The following is a 23263-nucleotide window of genomic DNA, read 5'->3' as shown; positions in this document are numbered from 1 at the left end:
TGTGTGGACTGTTTCTAACAAACCTTTTATTAACGAAACCTCTTTCTGTAGACTGCGTCATTAGTATCTGTTTTCAGTAAGATGGAGAACCTCCACAAAAATCTGCACTGTGGACTTGCCTTTCTATCTACTGTCCCTTGTTTTTTTTTTTTTTTGTTTTGTTTTTTTTTTTTACTGAAGAGCTCATCCATAATGTCTGGAGATGGCAGGCTAGAACATTTTCATTAATTGAAGTAAAGCTGAAACAATAGAATATTGTTGTATCCATCTAATATTTCAATATTGAAATATTAGATGAAAAGCTTTAAACATCTAAAAATAATTAATAATTAATGAGCAACTAATTGAAATTGAAAAAGTTGAAATACAAAAAAACAAAACAACAACATAGGTATATTTATTCTGATGTTTTTGGATTTATCGTGCAAGTGAAAAAAAGCAGGATTTTTTTTTAAGACCCAGCATAAAGCACTGTTTCCAATACCGATCAATCTCATTCATTAAATAAAATTCCACTCAAACTTCTACAATAGGAATAGGCAACATAAAATGTTTTTGTGTTTTGGTAAACTGCAAACTTCCGAAATCTCTGTGTAAACAATAAGTGACGTACACACACAAGCGATAATTCCGGCGCATGCGTAGACCGAATCGCCCATGCCTTCAGATCAGTTGTATGGCTGTGGTTACACAAGGTAAAAACAATATTAATACTGTTCGTTTTAGGCCATCAATGTGTACATTTACGAGTCATTAAATCATGTTTCATTTGGATTTCTCTGTGCATGCTCTTTGAGGTGAACCGACGACTGATGACTGAAAATATCAAAATTGAAAATACTGTGGAAACAAAGACACCTACATCTTGGATTCCCTTGAGGTAAGCTAAAAAATATCAAAATTAATTTCAAAGTGAACTATCCCAGGTCCAAATGCAAGTATCTGAGGCCTGAAACATCAAGTATGACTGAACGTAGTTTAACGTTTCAGGTTTGGGAGTTTCAAGTCTTACACCCAGCCAGCCCTAGCAGACTTGTTCATAAGCTTCTAATGACTTAAAGCTTCTGAACTCTTGCATTGTATAGGCAGTAACTTTAGGCACTGACACCATAAACCAGGTAATTGACTCTGTCAGGGTATGTGAAAGGTGATAGTGCTTTGGGTCCTTCATCCATTCTGCAGCAAGTCGTACAGGTCCATGTTGTTGATGTCAAGAAGTTTCTCTAAATAACGCTGCTTGGTGTTGTCATTTAGTCTCTCCCGACAGAGCCCCTTTCCTTTTGCTTACCCCTTCTTCATTTATTCCCAAGAAACTGTGCCTTATCAAACAAATATCAAGGGACATATCTGTCGCTATTTCTCTCGGTCTCAGTGTTGAAGTAACCATGCCAACAGATAGCATATCCTTCCAAGATGGTGACGCCATCCCAAAACGCAACGTGGAGTGAAACACGTGACGTCACATTCTCATTCTCAACAGGCCTAAATACGGAGTGCCAGGAACGATCGTGAGGCTGTCCCTAACTTGGGCCTAGCGTGAGTTTAACCATGCACAAAACTCCCATTACAAATCACAGAAATGTGTGAAATCTCTTTTGAATCCCTTACATTGAATCTGCACTTTGTTGTTTATGATGGAATTCAGAAGAATTCAGTCAGCGCACTGAACAAAACTATTCGTTTCAGCAATGAATAATCTGAACACCTCTGATTGTTCATCATGCTCATAAACTCAACGGAAACATGTGCGATTGGTTAAACTGCTCAACGCTGCAAAACGAAATCTGATAGAAATGCCGTAGTCGGATGGATTGAATGAACGTTGTTTGTTTTACTAATATTATCACTTAAACATATTCTATTATATAAATATTTTGAAACAAATTACAATGACTTTCCTAAAACATCCAAACATCCCCCACCACCCCCAATTTTATTTTTATTACTGATCTGCATGATTCATGTGGGTCATGATTTTTAGGCTGAAATAACCGGAATTCCGGAGGAATCACATCCCTGATTTATATTTATAATAATAATTTATGATTTAGTAAAAAAAAAGAAAAAAAGAAAAGAAAAAGAAATATGCACTCGTTCTAAAATTATTCAACACTGAAGATTCATCTTTATTGAAAAAATAAAAAATAACTAATTGAAAAGAAAGCCATTTCAATTAGAAGGGCAATAATGAAGTTTCTCTCATACAAGAATTAACTGAAATTTAATTTCTCGATTTTGATTTTGATTTTGAAATTGCACATTAAAGTAAGTTAAGGGGCTGTAATACAGAACCATGAAGTTTCGGTTGTGCTCGTGTTACACATTCTTTTACAGTTGCAGGTTGCATATACTGTCAAAACATGTCACGTAATATACTGTCTTCAGAAATGAATTCATCAATCAATCAATCAATCAATCACATACCTGGCATTCTGGAATAATGACAGCATAACGTACCATACATTGTAATTACTGTGCAAAAAACATAATTTAATATACTTTAGCACTAGTGTACAAAATATGGTCCAGCTTAAATGAAACCTTTCACACACCATTTCAACTGAAAATGAACATTAAAAGCTGTAACAGATGGAGGACAGTTTATATATCTGCTGCTATGCCCTGGAAATGAATTAGTCTGCAGTTTTATAGATCACTTAGCAATGTGTGAAGATAACTTTGCTGCATGTGTGAAGTCTCTGGTTACCTATGCTATGCCCATAAAAAGAGACGGATAAAAATAAAAAATAGTAATAAAAAAAACACCAATCATGAACGTTTAAACTAAAAAAGACACTATTTTAATTGTTAATAAAAACTATTTTAATTGTTAAAAAAGAGAACTTGTGACCTCAAGTGACCTTGTGAATTTTATCTGACTATCAACTCATATCTAATCCTAGAATTGTAATCAACTATTAAAAGTTTCAACTTGACATTCTCCATAATAAAAGATGTCATAAATTAATTTGTCTGATAAAGAAATAGTATAGTTTAAAGATTTCTATCCCGTCTTTCGTCTTTCCCATATGGTAATATTGTTACATCACTTTTGCTGCATGATTACATGTTGCTGGTGGTGTTTTGGCCAGCCCATTCTCACTCCCAAAGCGTCACCTAACTGACGCCTTGGGAAACATTGGACCATGCTTCAATATCTGACGCTTTAGGCGCCCTTTAGCGTCAGTTAGATGACGCCCTAGGATCGCGTGTACCCTACCCCCACCCCATACCTAAACCTAACCGCGTCCTCTAACTGACGCTTTCCTTTAGCGCCAGTTAGATGACGCCGTAGGATCGCGTCATGTAAGTGACGCTAAAGGGCGCCTAAAATGTCAAATATTGAAGCATGGTCAAAGGTGACGCCTTGGGGTGAGAATGTGTTGTTTTGGCATGTATAGTGTTTGAAAGACATGCCATCCAGACTTCAGTTCACTGATGAGATCTGTGCTTTGGCCAAGGAAAGGTTTTATAAGATCAAGTGAAAGTCTTATCTGCCTGTCCTTACAGCTCAGTCTGCCACAGGCTAACCTTTACTTTGCTTTCTTTTACCAGGAGATATGTTTCATTTCATTTCGGCCTTGAGTTATGTCTGGCAGAGACACAATTTCGGAAGAAGGACAACTGCAACGTGCATTAAAACGGGTCTTAAAACCAAACTACAGCAGGCAGTCTTAAATAAATGGTTCATGAGGAACAGCAGCACATTAAAAAGTCAATTCAACATAATGTCGTCATTGAGCACAGGTCTACTAAGACTGATCTATAAAACTCAGCAGACCACTTGTATGTTTATACCAAGATTTGGGTTGAAATCTGCAAATGCATGTCTTTTATAAGTTTCTCTTTGTGGGGCGTTTCTGTTAATCATTAACTATCATGGCTTGATTCGGAAAAACAATACCATCAACATGCACAATTGTGAGAACTGGGGGGGTCAGAAAAATTAATTAAAAAAAAAAAAGATTGGAAACAAAGAAACAGCTTCACTAAAGATTCATTGTTAATTTTTCTTTCTTACCACATTTGGTTGTTAATTCACACAAATATTATGTCCCAATCCAAAGGTAGCATACAGACTCGTAGTGACCACTGCTCCCACCCACCTTCTCGAAAAGCAGCAGAAAATTCCATAAGAACGAAAAAACAACAACACTGAAGCTCCTTGTGTTGGCCGAGACCGCCCCCTCCCCTACCCACCCCCTATCCCGTGCAGGAATATCCTCGGGTCCATCCAGAGAGGCGTTGACAGTCTGTTTGTGCATCTCAGGTGGTGTGCTGTACGATGTGCTCTGTTCCGTTAGCTTATCCTTACTCGTATCCGAATCAGTATGAAGAAGTGAACACACCGAGGCACAGAAAACAAAATGCAGATTGCTCCACAAACGGACAGACACACCAAATTCTTCCAATCCATGTCTTGGAGGCAGTGCTTAACTATCAGTTACCTCATGCCTGGATACGATTAGCGTTTAGAAGTTAAGTCCAATTGTAATCCATGTTCCACTGTTTTCAAAGGCAGATGGAGCCATATTCCTTGGCAGGGTAAAAGACAGTGACTGGGACGGTGATAGTAAACACAGCTGCTGAAGGTGCAAAACAAGATTGTGTCGGACAAGCTTAGCTTGGCTGTAAATGAGTGAAACGAGTGGAAAAAAAACTCATTTTTTGTTTTTAAATATATATTTTTTTAAACCACTGAGCATCAAGTCTTTAAGGATGTGGAGCTGATACATTACAAAAGAAAGTTTCCCATTCCCATATTACTTTTTTTGTACTTGGTCACCAGTTTGAATTCATATATTTATATCCATTTATATATATTTATGTATATTTTATACAGTTAAAAACACCATGGAGATGACAGACTATTTGGTTTCTTTTTTCTAAGTAGAAGTTTCTCCTTAAATAAATGCATATAAATAAATTATCTTTTCACATGTTCTAGACTGCCACTCTCCCACGCTTCTACCAAAAGCAGGTCCTCAGAAATTCAACGGTAGGTTTCAGTGGTATTTTGGCAGAGCGTTCTGAAGCCCCAAGACACACGGGACGTTTGTGGTTAGTACTGTCAACCCCTTCTCATTGACCAGGCTTTGTGGCATCTTTGTGTGTGTCTCTCGGGTTCACTAAGTGAGTCTCCGTGGGCCCAAAAGAGGCCACTCCCCCTTGTCCACCCCCATTTGCTAAAAGGATGCACACAGTCTCTTTGGCCCCCTGAGGGACGAAGCTACTGATGTCCTCCTCTTTCCTCTGGGCATGTGCTAGCGCTCTGAGCTGTTCCTGAGCCTCATCAAGTAGTGAGGCCACTTCCTCCCGTCTAACAGCCGCTCGGTTGGAGACCGTTACGTTGGACTGTTGATTGACAGCTGGAGCATCTGCTTTGCTTTCCAGTGGAATAGAACGGCTACTTCCATCAGTAGGGACGGTTTGCATACAGGAGACCTCATCCTGGTAGGAGTGGACGGAGGGGATGATTGGGATAGAGCAGGGTCGGTGGGGAGCAGGAGGACTTTGTCTAGGGCCGCCCGACCTGAGGCTCCTAGCGCATCTGTGGTCTAAGTGGCTGCTCCAAGATTTTGAGGATTGTGAAGCTTGCATATTGTAAAATGAATCCTGATGTAAGTCATTACCTGGGCCGGATATGTTCCTGCAGACAGAGGAAAAGATGACAGTGATTAATGAAAAGGGAAGAATATATATATATATATATATATATATATATATATATATATGAAGAGTTCAGATGCAAAAGCCTCTAAATGCCATTTGAAATTTTCTTCTTTAATGATGATTTTTATCAAACTTGTATATTTAAGTTCAGTAATTTCACTTAAATAACAATTAATAGATAATTATCATTGCCATTTAAGTGAAATCACTGAACTTAAATTTACAAGTTTGATAAAAATCATCATTAAAGAAGAAAATTTCAAATGGCATTTAGAGGCTTTTGCATCTGAACTCTTCGATAGATGATTGATAGATAGATAGATAGATAGATATATTAGATAAGATAGATTGATAGATAGATAGATAGATAGATAGATAGATAGATAGATAGATAGATAGATAGGATACAGTCGATTATGATTCAAATGTAAATAGATAGATTGTATTTAATTCAAATGTAAAATGCTTAAAATTACAGATTAAAAATTACTGTCCAAAATCCATGAAAATCCTGAAATTTGGCAATGATAATTAATATATTACAGGTATTTATGCTGCAACCCAGAAATCCTTTGCTAGCTTTGGTCCATTAAAACCCCTATTCATCAGCATGCATTGATTAATCCCATGGCATGTAGCAAAAAAAAAAAAAAAAAAAAAAAAAAAAGTGCGACCAAATCAAACGCTGGTGGGACCAACTGAGAAAGTTGGTAGCACAAGTTCAACCAGTGGAAAAGTTAGTCTGGAGCCCTGTTTGGTTTCTTAGGAATGTTTGTTGAATCATAAGAAGAACTGAAACATATTCTAAAAGCCAAATTAAGCAAGTGTGTGATTTCTGTGCCTGTAGCATCAACAAACATAATTGCAAAAATAAAGACCCAAAAATTGCAAAAAAAAAAAAAAACATGGTTCAAACTGGTTCCTGAACACTGTCACATGAAAGTCAATCTGTGACCATATTTGAAATATCTCCAGGCATCTATTTTAGGCATGCAAGACCAACTTTTATCTACCTGAACAGGGAAATACTGATATCTCAACAACTTGCCAATTTCACATTTATTGTAAATATTTCAAATCCAGCACCAAAATGACTTGAACTAACCAATAAATGTCTCTTTAGGTCAAATAACATTTTGAATAGTGTATTTTCAAAGTTGGTCCAGTCAATGCATTGCAAGAATCTCAGGATGGTGACCGTTTCAATGAGAACTGGAGTTTTTAACAACGGCTGCAGTGGCTAAATGGCTTTTGGCTCTCTTTTTTAGATGGCGAGACTTCTCTTATTTAGAAGGCGAGAGAAACAAAAATGTATTTATAAAAAAACAAACAAAAAAAACAAACAACAACAAAAAAAACTTGAAATTGACCCCATCATCACAGCAGACATTATTTGTAATTTAGTGTGTGACATAAACGACTTAACGAGCTGCATAAAAAAAGGTTAATAGCTTCAAAAAATGTTGAAGCTATTAAGTGTTGATGGAATAAAAAAAAAAATACTACACATTCAGGTAAATCATTTTATTAGCAATTCAACCTTTAATCCATCTGGTTGGTAGCCCAGTGTCTTCTCTGACTCATCATCGTTTAGTTCACTTGTGCTTTAGATGGTTTCAGAACTTGCTGCTCCCCGTGGCAGTCATTCTTTTTAATATTCTGATGATTTGAAAGCAAAATTCTTTTAAAAGTGATGAAAGCAGCAGTTCCATCCAACCAGACCTTTGCTACACTAATCTCTCAATTTATGAGCAATCAGTATTGTTCCCCTGATTCATTATCTTTGTGTAATAATTCATAATCCCTGACAAAGAATGGCTTCTCACAGCATCAATATTTAACCAAGCACTGCTTTTTCTGATAGTGACCGAATCACAGTTAAGCCTTAATCAAGGGGAGGCAAATTGTCTGATTTTATTTTCTATGAAACAGAAGATATGACAGAACCGAGCTGCAAAGTATTCCAGCAGGCCATGAATCATTTATCCTGAAATATCAAGACTTGGAAACAGTTAAGGATGCATGGATTAAGCCTGAGTTTGTGAGATTTTGCATAAGATTAGAGATCATGATTTGATTTAATGTGATCGTTTACAACAGTAAAGACATCCCTTTTGAACAAGACTAGAATTTCACATGCTTTTAATAAAGCTCCTTCTGCTATTTTGTGCTGAGCTCATCTCTCCTCTCGTCGCATATATGTATATATAGCTTTGACTATACGACAAAAGATCTGGTTCACACTGCATCTTATTCTGCTTACAGAGAGGAAGAGCCTGTCTGACGGTCATTTAGAGCAATGTTTCTCCAATCCCCAAGACTGCACCTTCCAGAAAAACAGCAGAAAATATGTATAGACTTGTGATTTAAAATGTTTATTTACATCCAAAACTGATAGCTTGGTTTATACACACCGAATACGCACAAGCTCGAAGGTGCGCACGGCAAAAAAGACTTAATCGCAAAATGAAAATAAAGGTTTATGTTTAATAAAAATGTTTAATGAAATTAGAAAATATTTAAGAGATTGTTTAATTTAGTTTTATACATATGTTCTCATATCCATACATTTTGTTTTAATGTCACAAGTAATAATCTCAAGGTTTACTGGAGTTTACATGATTCTTTGGTTCTTTTGTAGCATGGGTTTGGTGGTGTAATAAAAAAAACAAACATTGTCACGTCTGTACCCTACTTCTCACCGTTGCTTCCTGATGGTTTAGAGCAGTGTTTCCCAACATTTTTTCAGTCACGGCACCCTTTAAATTTTTTTTAAATAATTGTGCCACCCTACACTAATGTTGTTATATAGTAGTTAGTTTGATCCGAAACTAGTTTGTTACGATTTTCAATACCACAGGGAAGAACTGCCTACTGTCATATTGATATTTTTTATCGGACATAACCGATGTGTTTGTGAATACGCGGCAAGATGGATATTTTGACAATATTTCCGCGTGATTTGAAGGGCAACAAGCGCTAAACATTTGCATTTTTATTATAAATTTGTGTGCGTATAGTGTGTTTTTTGTTGTTGTTGTTATCAGAGACATCCGAAGTACATAATAATATTTTTTATTTTATATTTTAAAATATTTAAAATATTTTAAAACGTTTGAAGGACTTTTTTCACGGGCTCTCGCCAGACGGCATCCCGGTTGGGAAACGCTGGTTTAGAGAACATTTACTCCGAGTCGCACCCTGTCGTTTCAGATAATAGTAGAACTGCGAACGCGTCAAGAATGCCTCGTTCTCGTGCAGTTAGTGGAGGCTCGTGGTGCGGAGCCAGGCGAAAGTGTAAACAATGCTTAACTCAGAAAACAAAGCAGAATACTTTTAAGTCCCTTAAGTGAAACTAAATATATTTTAATGGTCTGATGCCACAAACCGGGCGAATTCCAATTATTTCTCTCTTCAAAACAAGAAACAAAGAACCCCAGTCAGCAAATCAGATTAGAGCTTGCCCGGTTGTAAAGGAGACTGTTGGTGGTCTGCTCATTTAAATGTAAGTTACACCCATTCTTTGTATCTCATGGATACACAGATCAGTTCCAGCTATTTTAATTATTACAGTGTAAGCAAGGAGGAAACATCACTTTTGAGGGATAGTAGATGACACTGTCGTGCTGCTCAGTGCAAATTATGATTTATAACCTTATTTACTGCAATGCTTTTGTTCTCATCATATCATGTAACAGTTTCATATACCGGCATGAAATAAATTAGGCCGAAAGGAAAACAGCTCGATGGGTGTCACTGTAGTGACGGCATGTTTTGAGGTCTTTGAAAGCCTCTTACTAAAAACACTTTAATGAGCAACCGCTCACTGTAAGACAAATACACAGCTGATGAGGTCAGGCTTAGATACCAACTTTATCAATAGGAGGTATGCCGCAATTTGGGAAGTATCTGGTTTGTTCATACAAAATGGCGGGACTTAGTATGAGTAAGCAATTATAAATGTGTCTATATACTTGCTAAAGTACCCAGCTCGAGGGAATCCAGAAGACCCAGAGGGGGGGTTGACAGGTCCCTTTCGATCTAAAAATACTGGGAACAATAACACTATGAGAAATCTGTTCCCTACATAAGCCGTTCTAGCGAAATAACAGCAAGCTTTCTGGGACGGAAGGAATGAGACGGCCAATATTTTTTTTCTGCTGTCATATGCAAAACAGTTCTATCTCTGTCTCTCTCTCTTTTTCTGTCACTCCTCTCCTGTCTCGCTCCCACTCTCTCCTTCTCTTTCCTGTCCCGTATCCCAGCCTGTCTCTATGGTAACCGAGCTCTCTCCAGCAGAGAAATATTCTTTCGCAGGCTAGAAGGCTGGAAATAGGTCAGTGCTTAGACCCCACTGGAGATTTTAAGGCAGGTGGTGTCTTCCACACTGCACAGCCTTCCTGTATAGCACACAAGGACTAACTGGGCCAGGATAGCCTATAGTGTGTGCGGGTTGACGACTGGCCCATTCTAGCAAACTCATCCAGGACTGCCCATTCCATTGATATATCACTGGCTGTTTAATTGGCTATGACAGTGTAGTTTTTATTAGCTGTGCTGCTCCTGAAAAGGCAGCACTCCCCAGTGCCCTCCTGTCTCAGTGAGTCATGCCTGCATACAGAACTTCAATAATAGAGCTCAGACAAGCCAGCTTGTTGCTCTCGCAGTCGGCATTGGAGACAAAAGCATACGCTCACCACTGAAAACTTGGGAGCAGTTATAAAACAGGCTTTATGGCACGTACACATAGCCATTAAAGATACACTCTGGGTAAATGTATTTTGCCATACAATAAAAAAGTCAGACCATCAGTCATGGGACCTCTCTTGCCTAAGAGAGACAGGGCCGTGCCCACAAGTGGCAACATCGCAAATGAGAGTTTGTATAGTGGGTTGAACACTGCTGAAAAGCTAAGGTGGAAACAAACTGAATAGAGATTATTAAAGAGGACCTACAGTATGATGCCCTTTCACAAACTCTTGATTTTGTTTTTGGGGTCTAAGTTTTTATGCTTGAATGTTAAAAAACAAATGTTATTTTTCACATATTTTACATTGTTGCAGCACCTGTCTTATCAATCTGTCTGTAATGCTCTCTTCAGTTCCTGTCTGTAAGAAGCCCCTCCCTCTGAAAAACTCAATGTGATCTGATTGGTCGGCTGGATCATCGTGTTGGTTATTTGGTTAACCGATTTGCACATTTTGGAAATGTCACACCCCTATATCAGGGCCAATGTCACTGTCTCCTGACATGGCAAAACACACTACAAATGCAACTCAACCAGGTCTCACACCTCTATATTGCATATGCCCTGGGAGGGAATTATTTAAATGAGGGTTATTGTGACATGTACGTTCCTGAAAGAAAACTCAAGACTACAATCGAGCCATTTCAGAGAGTTCAGAAACAGTGCTTACAGATTTTGAGAATAACTGTCTTTGGAGTCGACTTTAGTTTGTCCCTTACAATATTGCATATTAAAGAAAGCTGAAAAGGTAAAAAAAAGAAGAAAAAAATGCATAATAGGTCCACTTTAGGCTAATTTAATTGTTTGTTTGTTTAGACAAACAAACAAAGAAACAATTAATCTTTATATATTGAACCTGAAGAAGTCTTGAATTCAGATCTAAGATGCTGTAGGAAAAACAGAAAGAAATGACAAAAAGTGAGTGTAACAGTCTCTGCCTTGGGTTTTGCCCTGCCTTACAAAGTCCCTAAAAAAAAAAAAAATCCTTGCATGTGATTTTCATTGCATTAATGCATCCCATTCCTCAGAGAATCACAGACTGCGCAAGCATTAAATAATTAGTATTAAGCTCATTGACCTGTAGCAAATGAACGTCGCTAACTAACCTTCTCACTGACTCCCTCTCTGAGCTGTCTACTTCCTGTAGATGTTGGTAGGCAGGACCAGAATCTCTAGATCCACCAATGGCATTCAGACATCCTGTGGTCATGGGTGGTGTTCTGCGAGATGCAGGCCGAAGAGCAGAACGACTTCTCTGATCTGGACTATGAGAAAGGGAGCCACTCCTTTAAAATAAAACAAAAAACATTTTCTTTATATGTACCTTTGTGTTCAATTTCACGTTATTGCTGGAATCAATGTGATCCCCCGTGAGAAACGGATTAAATCTGAAGAGTGCATGTTTACTCAGGGATAAATGATAATTTCTTGATGTGGGGGTTTGACTAAGCCAGATAAGATAAGAGAATCTGTACTTAAGAATTTGCCTTAATTAAGTTTTTATAGGACAGACGAAGAAAGAAAATGAATGAATAGGAGAGACAAACAAACAAAAACAACCACACAAAAAAAAATTCTTAACAGAACATGAAGATTAAACAGCTAGTGTACATAAATGGCATTTCTTTTTCAAACAAAAAACTATCAATAAATACAGTAAACCTGATCTTTTAAAGAAAGTACATCTGCCTTTGTTCTGCTGATCTATTTTTTTGTGAGGAAATCCTAAAAATGGCACAGGTATCGAAACAAATTAAAGCCCGATACTCAATCCTATTTCTCTCAGAGAATTTCTAACCCAGTCTATACACTCTAAACAAAGCTGGGTTGTTTTAACCCAAACCTAAAATATGCACAAACCCAAAGGTTGGGTTAAAAATGTAATTAAAAATTTTAACCCAACTTCAACTTTCATTTTTTTTATTGCATTTTTAACCCAACATTTGGGTTTGTCCATGTTTGACCCAAATTTGGGTTGAAACAACCCAGCAATTTTTAGAGTGTAACGTCTTAATGTTAAATGCTTAACACTCACACTTTCTCTCTGTCTCCATCTGGTGTGCTGAATGTTTTACAAAGCAGGATATGTATGAAGCTTGCTGAGAAAGAGACTGGAAATAAACAACACTTCGGAATTCAGGATTTGGTCTACACACGTGTGTGTGTGTGTGTATATATGAGAATACTGCACTATGTTTCTATATCATCTATATCATTAAAAAAACGGAGCACATTACCAATGAGTCATCTTGTTCCCAATTAGATATTTATGTGATACTGCTAGGCAAACTACAGGGAGATGTTGTACATACGTTTCCACTGAATGGGACCACATTAACATGGAGATTACTTGACCTAAGACCGTTGGCAGCGAGGAGCACACATTTGACTATTTGGTAAAAAATAGCCTGAAGAGAAATTCATGCTCGATTTTAGAGATGAGTCTCCAACAGAGAGATAATTCACTACATATTTAAGTCCTTCCTTACACAGAGTCAAGTGCAATCAGTTACATTGTAATGATCCTTTGAAGACATGAGCAGTTGGAGAGGGGTGGGACAGGGGGCAAAGGCGGTTTGCAAACAAATTGCAAGACATCATAGAAAAAAAAATTAGATATGTGATTGCAAGAGTGCACTGAGCCACAAACAAAAACAGAGTGGAATCAGGGCTTAACATTTAGTTTGAGGAAAATACAAGGATTAAACATGGCTGAAAGGATTTGTCTCTGCCATCAAAGACCACACCAACCATGACACTCGAGAACTCCTATCCACACACGTGCTTTGGGTGGGAATGAGCCATCATTTAAATCAAAAGATCATCCATATCAGATTTTTTTTTTAATATACAACCTAACAATCTATTAAATCCTTAAATAACAAACAAACTCCATTTCAAAGACATTTCATCTTCTCTAAGCTGTCTGACAAACATTTCTGAGCAATCCCACTTTAGCAATTGCTGTCCGTTTTTTCACACAAGCTTTTATGCTTTTCCAATGCAAGTCTATTGTGGAATTATATGGATAGTTGTAAATGCACTTTTCTGGATATTATTAGAAAATACTTTAAAACACTGCTGCTAGGTCACATAATAGTATCCAGAGAGGATCCAAATAGTAGCTACAAATCATTAAGTAAATAGCAAGAAGTGCTGCCATCAGTAAGAACACATATTTTGCTCTAAGGTAAATTAACTTTACATCTTTTCTTTCACATAATGGTTTACATCATTGTAGAGCTGATAGAAACTAAAGAATGAGCGAATGTGTTCAGTTCACTCACACTGATATTATCATGATTTGACTGTAATACATATTTTATTTCCCTTTATTCTGATTCGTAATCTTTGTAATCATGTTACTGTGGCATTCCTGTGCTTTACTTTCTTTAAGATAGACAATACTTTTCAATGTTAAAATTAATTCCAGCCAATGTAAGAATAATATCTGATAAGTTTATAAGGACATTTGACTGAATTGGCATGACATGAGTTCAAATGCGAGTGCACAAAATGAAATGCACTTTCCAGTAAAACATCTATGGGGACCAGGTAGTTACCAGTACAATATGGGCGTTATGGCACTCCTCATTAGGCGCCCATACTTTTAAAAGAAGACAATGATTATCTAGTCTCCAAGTCAGATTAGTTACAACTGCAATAAAGCAAGATGGAAAGCAATCTATTGACAATGATTATATTGCATTTAAAATGTTGATTGGCTGGACATACTGGTCAACATGGATGCACATCCCTCAGTAAACAATAACCATCAAGTATCAATTATTGCTTTTATCATTTAAAACACAGTGACATGCAATGGCAAGCCATTTATACTATCAAATAAATGCAGCGTGGTGAACAAGACTTTTTCCGAAAACGTAACCGACCCCTAAACCTTGTTATTGTATATTTTGGAACAAAACAAACCATGAAACTGCCATATTTTATTACACCAGAGATCTGACCATAAAAAAAAAAAACAAAAAAAACACTTGGCTGGTAAATTTCAATTCCTCACAGTGAACTTTATGTCCTGTTGCCCCTTGTGTTTGTGCTATTACCTAAATGCATATTAAATTAATATATGTTTTCCCAATTATATTTATTTTTTTGTACTATTCAGTAAATATACTGCAAACATTGTAATGCAATTTAACACTGCATGCAATTTAAATTCTCTCTTCAGTGCATTATGACAGAGGCATGTGGTTGTTATGCTGTATCGTTACAAAAATCATAGTCAAAATTTCTTACAATGCCTTTCAATTATTATGCAAAAAGAGCAGTCTTTAGAAGGATTTTTTTTTAAAAAAAAAGGAATTTGCTGTGATGCTTGTTTAAGAAGCAATATCACTATTATCATACCTGGTGTGTTTTCCTGTCAATGTGCCTTGTGGATTGGTAGAGGCAGGAGTGCTTTGAGCGAAATTGGACTCCCGAACAGCGCCTCCAAGTGGTGGCAAGGACCTTGTGGGTTTATGATACTGCAAAAGACACAATATGCAAGACAGATGTTAAATATACTGTTGTCTATGGCCGATTCAATGAACTGTCACCTAAACTTTTAATAAATATTTTTCTTTTTTTTCATTCGCAGTTGGGTAATATATCCAGAAAGCTCAGTCATCTACTCTTTGCCTTGATTCTTGGCTTTGACAGAGTCAGTGGATGGTTTCCACTGATGTTCAGATAATCCAACAGACCTCTATGGAACCTGCAGACAAATCTAATTTAAATTTCACACCATGAAAGAATTCCTCATAAAAAAACCCTTTTCTGCTTCTGGCATAATGCACACAATGATCTAAATGTCAGAGAGATACTTAATCTCCTCCACTCTCCCACCTTTACTTCACAGTGTCGAGTGGAAGAGAAGAAAGAGAATTTACAGGAAGAGAACTGATGGTTGACGGGGGATCAGAGAAGGGCACTAGAGTTTCACTTTCAGCACTATGTAAATCCAAGCAATGTCCCAATAGCTTCCTCTAATGGAAGTGTGGGAACAATTTGCAGTTGTCCCCCCCACCCCTCCATCCTTTTTCTTTCCTCATTTACATTTATGCATTTTGCAGACAGTTTTTCCAAAGCAACTTATGGAAAGAAGGAGGGGGGAGCTGGCAAACATTCAAGAAGTTTAATAAATAAATAAACAAACAAACAAACACAAAATGAAAGTATAAGCCAGCAGCCCCTCACAAATGACTGCTGGCCATATAAAACAGGAACAAAACACAACATAAAATCAGGCCTGTTCCTCTCTCAACCTTCACTGACGTCGCTCCTCCTTTGTGCTTTACATTCTTTACATTATGATTCGAATGCGTCATGTAACTATGGAAGCTTGTTTCTGCCACTGAATAAAAAAATAAAATAAATAATTGTGACTTTTTATCTCACAATTCTGACTTTATTTCTCAGAATTGTGTGATATAAAGTCAGAATTGCAAGATATAAAGTCAGAATTGCGTGATATAAAGTCAGAATTGGGTGATATAAAGTCGCAATTCTGAGAAAAAAAGACAGAAGTGCGACTTATTATCTCACAATTCTGACTTTTTTTCTCACAATTGCGAGTTTACATCTCGCAATTCTGACTTTATATTACATAATTGCGAGTTTATATGTCGAAATTCTGACATCTTTTCTCAGAATTGTGAGATATAAACTCGAAATTGCGACTTATGAGGCCAATTCGGAATAGTTTAAATCTCCCAATTCTGACTTTATTTCATGCAATTCTGACTTTATATCTCGCAATTCTGACTTCATAACTCGCAATTCTGACTTCATAACTTGCAATTCTGACTTTATATCACGCAATTCTGACTTTATATCTCGCAATTCTGACTTTCCATCTCGCAATTCTAAGAAATAATGTCAGAATTCCGAGAAGTAAACTCACAATTGTGAGAAAAAAAGTCCGAATTGTGAGATAAAAAGTCGCAAGTACCTTTTATATTTTTTATTCTATGGCGGAAACAAGCTTCCATCCCACCTTGCAGGAATTTATTCATCTGTGATATAACTGTAGCTTGGAGGAAATGTCTTGTGTCTGTGAAATATTGACACTTCCTTGACAAAGAAATGACATAATGCAAATGTGACATTTTTTTTCCAAACCTGGGCTGATGTAAGCTTACAATACATATGTGAAATGTAACCAATGAGCAATACCACGGGCAATTTTAAAATGTTTTATCTATTTTGAAATGAGTCATATGTTTAAAACACTTAAAAACAACTTTATCTTTTAAAGTAAAATACAAAACAAAAAAATAGTTTGATTAATTTAGACTTTAGCTATAACATTTAGTTAGCTATGTTATGCTACGTTATGTTATGGCCATCTTTCTCTCTATGTTAATATGAATTGCATAGCTGTATGATCAAGAGACTCACGATGACTGTGAATGTGCTATTGGAAATCTTAGGTGAGTGGGAAGGAGCTATAAAGAGAAAAAAAGATGTATACAGAAGGAAAAAGGGAGCCAGAGAAATTAATCTGTGGGAGTATGTGGTGGAAGACATTCTGACTAATGATTTATGTGAATTCAGAGAGAAAAATAAAAGCCAAATATTCAGAAAAGGTAAAGAATATGGTTTGCTAAAATGGTCATTCTGTATGTGAAACATGTAATTAAAACATCAGTTCAATTTGTTTTTTTCTCTAACAAATTCTAGCAATAGTGTATATATAAAATGACTCAGAGTGCTACAAAATCTTAAAAATCATTTCATGCAACAGGTTTGAAAAAGCTGTCTGATTCATTCTAAGATGTAAATGGTAATTTCTGAATTGACGTTCAAAGCTTTATCACATGGGTAACTAGTCTTAGACAAGCTAGAAGCCTATCATTACTGAAGCAGTCAATTTCTTTTTTCTGTAGAGATGCACTTTGACCACATTCAAAAGAACCTGTTCAGGCGTTAAAAAAATGACTTCATCCGAAATCTTTTGAAAGCATCTTTCTGATCTGGAAGATTCATTCAAGCACAGCCACCAACATTTCCAGAAAATGCATGCAATAAATGTGAATTAAATAAATGTAATGCAAATCAGCTGAAAATTGAGACTTGTAAAAAAAAAAAAAATATATATATATATATATATATATATATATATATATAAGTAGCATAGCAGAGATCACCTCAGACATCATGATGGCACATATCAAAGCTATATGAGCGAGTTCCTCACAGCATGACTTTGTTATACAGCTATACAGAGTATATGGGGTGTACAGTATATGGGGAATAATGAGCTCATTGGAAGTTAACACATGTCTATGTTCAAAGGTTTTCGATGCACCTGCTTTGAACATAGTCACATTAAGCTGAATACACGCTGGTTTATCAGAAGAACAGTTAGGAGGGGATGTTAATGTAATGGATGTTTTAATTTAGTCGTAATGACATAGCTAGAGCTTGTGCAATCTGCATGATGGGTCCCAAGTTAGATGGCAATTGTTTTAAATGCCATGCCAGAGAGGAATATCTGGAGTAAATAAGTTACATGTGACAGAATTTAGAGAGCTGTGAATTGCTCTACTAGCTCACCCTTATGTTACCCACACATCAACGGTTTTGAATATTTCACATCCATAATAATCAAAAATGTTGTGGTATGCAGGGGCAATTTACATGGCAAACATCAGCCTAAAATATAATTCTAGACCAGACAGGTTGTATGTTACCTGCATATTATAAATGTTTGTTTATATGCCTGTGGGTTGAACTTTCAGCAAAAAGTGCACCTGAGACATAGCCCGGCTGACATTGAAATGTGATGGAAAAATATCTTACATTAGTAATCTTATAAGTTTCAAAGATATTGCTACCAGGGGTTTCTATAATTCAGATATGTGTCAAATGTTTGACAAGTCACTTCTTCCTATATTCACCGCAGTTCATTTAATCGCTGAAAGAATAAAAAGTTTGTCGTGAAAAAACAAACTAACATCATGTGTCAAAAGCAATAGTTTTGATTGCTTTGGCTGGCATTTGCATGTCTTCTGACAGTGTGTGATTGCTATAATGATTAAACATCTCACTGGGTTTGAGAGTGACATTCAAATTACCATTGTGTTTGCCATGCAAATAGCCTGTATCGGCTTATCTGTGATGGATCGGCGAGTGGGGCGATTGAGAAAGTGACGAATAATAACCAAATCTCCCGACAGGATGCACTGTCTCCAATCACTAGGACACGGGACTGGCACAGCATTTCAGAGCTGGAAAGACTGAGAATGATGCAGTAATCACAAACCCTCAGTGATGGACTAGCATGACTACCATTATTAGTGTGGCTGTCCTTTGAGACTCACAAACCCTGAATAGCTGTGACAGAGCCTCATTACAACGAGCTGAGTGGTGTAAAGCGTCAGCTGTTCTTGGTTTTAGCCGCTGATGAGCAAGAGATGTGACGGGATTTGTCTCAGAAACAGCAATTAAACATGTATTTTCAGTGATTGGATCACTATCAGATAGAACCTGACTACATATGACTCCATGAGAACTTCATTGACTTCAAGACCCTCCTTTGTCCAAGACAATATTCGAAGGCCCTCACATCAGGGGCGGCTCCAGCCCCGAATCTTTTAGGTTTCTTAAGTGTTGAAGAAAAAAAAGAAAAGTTTTCAATTCATATCTACAGTATGCTGAAATATTTCAAACGGTTTAATACCCCTATTCCTCAGTATTATTACACCGATACCAGCTGCGCTTTATCTCTCTTCATCTTAAGAGTTTACAGACGTATGAGATGTTTATAGCGGCTGAGGAGGATGATCAGATATTTTAATTTTATTATTAACTTGTTTACGTGTCTCAAATAGCGTCACTTGGAGAAACTGGCAACAAATGCAACAGACAAAGAACCAATCCTGAGACGCATTCTACCAGCACGGTTTCCAGGCCGAGAACAGTTTGTAATCAGGCCGAGTTGAAGCAAGCTCAAGTCAAAATATAACTGGAACCATTTAATACCGTTCAGTCCAACAGTGGAAAAGCGGTTTCAAGTCTTTACAACTTGGGTTTGGTCTGCCCGATCAATTTTAGGGGAGAATGCTGATCCTTGGAAAATGTGACAATTACAATAGGGTTTTAGTGCTACATGCTTGAACCCCTAATAATACGTTTTATTTATATAGCTCCTTTTCAGTGCTCAAGGACGCTTTAACACGTAACAAGGATAACACCAATAGGTTAGACAATGATGACAAATAAAACAACAAAATAAACAAAAAATAATAAGTACAGTATGTTAGAGTAACAGAATACAGAAGAGTAAAAGAGCATTATACAGAAAAGGCAGCATCAAGCAGAATAGAATCAAGCACAACGGAATACAGAACACAACTCACGACTGATAACATTCAGAAAATAAGTGAGTTTTAAGTAGTAATTAAACATTTGTGCAGGATTTAGGCTAAGCAAGCCAACTAATTGGCCAGCATTAAGCTAATCTTGCACATATCTTGCAAAACATAAGCCAGTTTAAAAAAAAAAAAGAAAGAACAAGAAATGTATAATTTCATAATCTTTCGTTAGCTTAATGTATTATTTTTAAACCATATATGGCCATAATAACATAGTTCAGATGCAGTGCATCAGGTGATTTTCTAGGATTTTTGTAATCAGGCACTGAATAACTTACCCATTTAAGGTTCTCTAAGGCAATGGAATCATTTTGGGGTCTTATACTCAATGGACAGACTGAAACCGTAAACCCAAAATACTTAAAAAAAGAAAATCCTTTTGATATGTCGCCTCCAAGCCTCCTGTTTCAATTGGAAATGCGTCAACACATAAAATGGCATTTTCAAAAAAGCAATTTTCCCAGAGTCTTTTAAACTCTGAATGCAATATGTAGATGCATTCCAATTTAAGAATATCCATGTACTATTCTGATATAAAACATAAATTTATGCCAGTCATAAAAAGGGCCAGAGGAACTTACTTTCTGGATCTGCAGGCCTTGCTGGGGCCTAAGGCTGGGTTTAGGGGCCAGGCTGGAAGAGTTGAGGATGTAGTTTTTCTGGCTACGAGTCTCTTTCAAGTGTGCCTGGAGCTTTTCTCTCCTTCTCCTATAGGGGGCAATATAATTAGTGAGCAATACGAAATATGGGGTATTCATTTACACAAAAACACATGAGCAGACTCATTCGCATGCAAACACATCACCCATCATCTGTAAGATATTCTCCGACAGTCAAGACAGCCCATAGTTATTTTCCTTGGAGATAAAATAATTACTGCTGCACTTAAATGTCACTACATCATTGTTTGATTTTTCTTCAGTCAGTTCGCTCACTCGTATCATGTGCTTTATTGAAATCGGTGGGCTGTTCCGCACACACCCCTTCTTGCTTCAGGAGCTCCTACTTACAGTCAGTTGCTTGACTCAATGGGTGAAATATGGATATATACTCAATTGAATGGAACAGATAATTCAAAGTTTCAGTCTAATGTGGCTATTATTACCCACATTCCCTATTTATGCCTACAAAAGGCAGTATTTTAAAGAATAGACACTCTCTCAAGGCTGTTCTAAAGGTAAGAGTTTTAATTATTCTGTTTCCTAGGATATCTAAATTTGGCCAATTTTTTAAAACTTTTGCCGCAGTAGACTCCACGGCCACCCATTGTCCACAATATCTGAAGCCCCCCAGCCCAAACTTGTTAGGCCCCTAGCTCATTTTAACCAATGAATTTACATGACTCAGGAAAAGGATTATTTTTTTTAATTGCAACATTTGTTAAAATATTTTAAACCTTGAAATACCTAAAATGTCCTGACACAACACGGTAAAAATAAGGCGTCATTGTATATGCAGTTTTTCCAAGACAAAACAATTCTTTTTTTTTTTTATAAATCAATAAATACATTTTTAATTTAAGTATGAGGTTATTTTATTCAATAAAAAATAAAATGCCATTAAATAGCATAACTAGAATTTTTTTTTCTCTATGATGTTAGGATGTTTTCTTAGAAAGCTGCCTATGTAGCAGCAGTGCCAGCACATTCAAACCAGGCCGAAGCATGCCATAGGCCAAAAATGTTTTAATTCATCCCTGTTGGAAAGGTGGACAGTAGAGCTGTGGGTGCTTTTTGAGAAAGTAATTATATCCCCAACTCCAGTCATTATGTTTCTGGGTTCAGCAGTCGCTCTTTACTCTAGCTTGTTATATTGTTCCCTTCTTTCAAATGATCTGCTCTGGGGAACAGCTCAAGCTTTGATTAATTTTGAGGTCCACTCACTTGTTCCGACAGTAGAGTGCCATGCAGAGGGTGCCTAGAAAGCTGATCCCCATGGCAATACATGTGATAGACATCACTTGTCTTTTGTACACCTCCTTGCTCTCTGTTGGGACGAAACAAACAAGGGCAAGAAAACAAGAAAAGACATGAGGAAAAAAAACAGGAAAACAAAAAGCAAGATTCTAGCACATATGAGGATGCATAGGGGAAACACTGTCAGTGAATGCAGCACATATAGAAATATTTGTTGCTGCCATTGAGGTGGCCAGAAATAAGAGAATAAAACATGGCTGGTTGCTCAAGTAGGAGCGTCGTTTTATAAAATGCTAGTTTGCAACTGAATCACTGAAAAGAGGCGAGTAATAGATGCAGTTTTTATTTTTTGGAGGATGGATTGCAGAGGACAAGTGTTAAAACCTAAATGGACACTATTAAGTGTGAAAAATATCAGCTGTCATTTCGTATATGAAAGAGTAAATCACGCTTGTCTTCACAACTGTTAATAGGCAATCAATCAGATTACACTCAGACACAACACTCTACAAGAGCTGCCACTAACTTCACATTGTAATGAATGTGTCGTCGACTACATGAGTGTGAGTGTGACTAGAATTAAAACAATCAAATGAGCTTTCCAAGGTCAGACTCTAAGAAATGTTAACCTTGCATATAATATTAAAATCTCCATTGAATTCAAAATAGACAATTCTTTTTTTTTCATGGAATATTGAAGTTAAATGATTTATGTGTGAATATCTTTTTTTTTTAATTCATGTTTCCTCGTAATCTTTAATCAAAATAACTTTACTCCGTCTTGCGGTAACATCTCATCTCTTCTCAGATGTGTTCACTGGTGTGAGGACAACCTGTCACTCACATGAGATTACAGAAATAGCATAAAGATCCAATCAATGCCATGCATACAAAATCTCTCAGTTTCACTGAGATATACAGTACATCACAATATAAGGAAGAACAGATCGTAACCTCCATTTTATACCAACTTTAATATTCTAAAGTCATCATGGCCACCCAAAGTAATATTATACTCCCTTAAGGTAAGTCAGTTTTCTTCGTAGCCATTTTGGTTACATCCTCTGACAGTCATTTTATATGTAAGAAATAGGTGTACCAGCACAGCTTCACACACACACACACAAACAAAAAAAACGAGTACATGAAATTTGGTTATTTTTCTCAAATCAGGCACATACTGTATTTTCTAAAGTAAGGCTAAAGTAAATAAACTATAATTTTATGTGCTTAAGTTTTTTTTAAATATTTTTTATTCAGCTTTATTAATTTTAGTATTTCAAATTTTACATTTAAATTAGTTGCAAAGGTTTTCTTAAGTTTAAGTTTTTCATTTAATATTTATATTATATTTAATTTTAGCTATATATTTCAATCAACTACCACAATTTTTAATATAGTTTTTAGTAGTCAAACCAACACGGTTGTAAGGTGGGACCCCTCATATTGATTTTACTTGTTCATATTTCTATGGGTGGTCCTTCACCTCCCCCTTAAACTGTCTTAAAATACAACAAACAAAAATCTCGAAAGTTTCAGAGGAT

The 23263-nt window shown here is 36.6% G+C and overlaps 1 protein-coding gene across 3 annotated transcripts in view; it reads right to left on the bottom strand.

Annotated features, from left to right (window-relative positions):
• Window positions 1–2094: 2094 nt before the first annotated feature.
• Window positions 2095–23263, bottom strand: part of nrg3a (neuregulin 3a) — a 290770-nt gene continuing 269601 nt past the window's right edge. For 2 of the 3 annotated variants that reach the window (XM_089116954.1, XM_039671849.2), the window contains 5 exons: window positions 21687–21789; window positions 20385–20511; window positions 14792–14910; window positions 11527–11706; window positions 2095–5650 (listed from right to left, as the gene is read on the bottom strand). In XM_089116954.1, the coding sequence (XP_088973080.1) occupies window positions 5083–5650; window positions 11527–11706; window positions 14792–14910; window positions 20385–20511; window positions 21687–21789 (1097 nt within the window). In that variant the 3' untranslated portion in view covers window positions 2095–5082. The remainder of the gene's footprint in view (window positions 5651–11526; window positions 11707–14791; window positions 14911–20384; window positions 20512–21686; window positions 21790–23263) is intronic. The other variant, XM_039671850.2, reaches the window with a different exon arrangement.

Source organism: Pimephales promelas, chromosome 11, assembly GCF_988280905.1.
Source record: "Pimephales promelas chromosome 11, fPimPro1.hap1.1, whole genome shotgun sequence".
Lineage (NCBI taxonomy): Eukaryota > Metazoa > Chordata > Actinopteri > Cypriniformes > Leuciscidae > Pimephales > Pimephales promelas.
The sequence above is the reverse complement of the archived record's forward strand: the minus strand, read 5'-3'. Positions and strand labels throughout refer to the sequence as shown.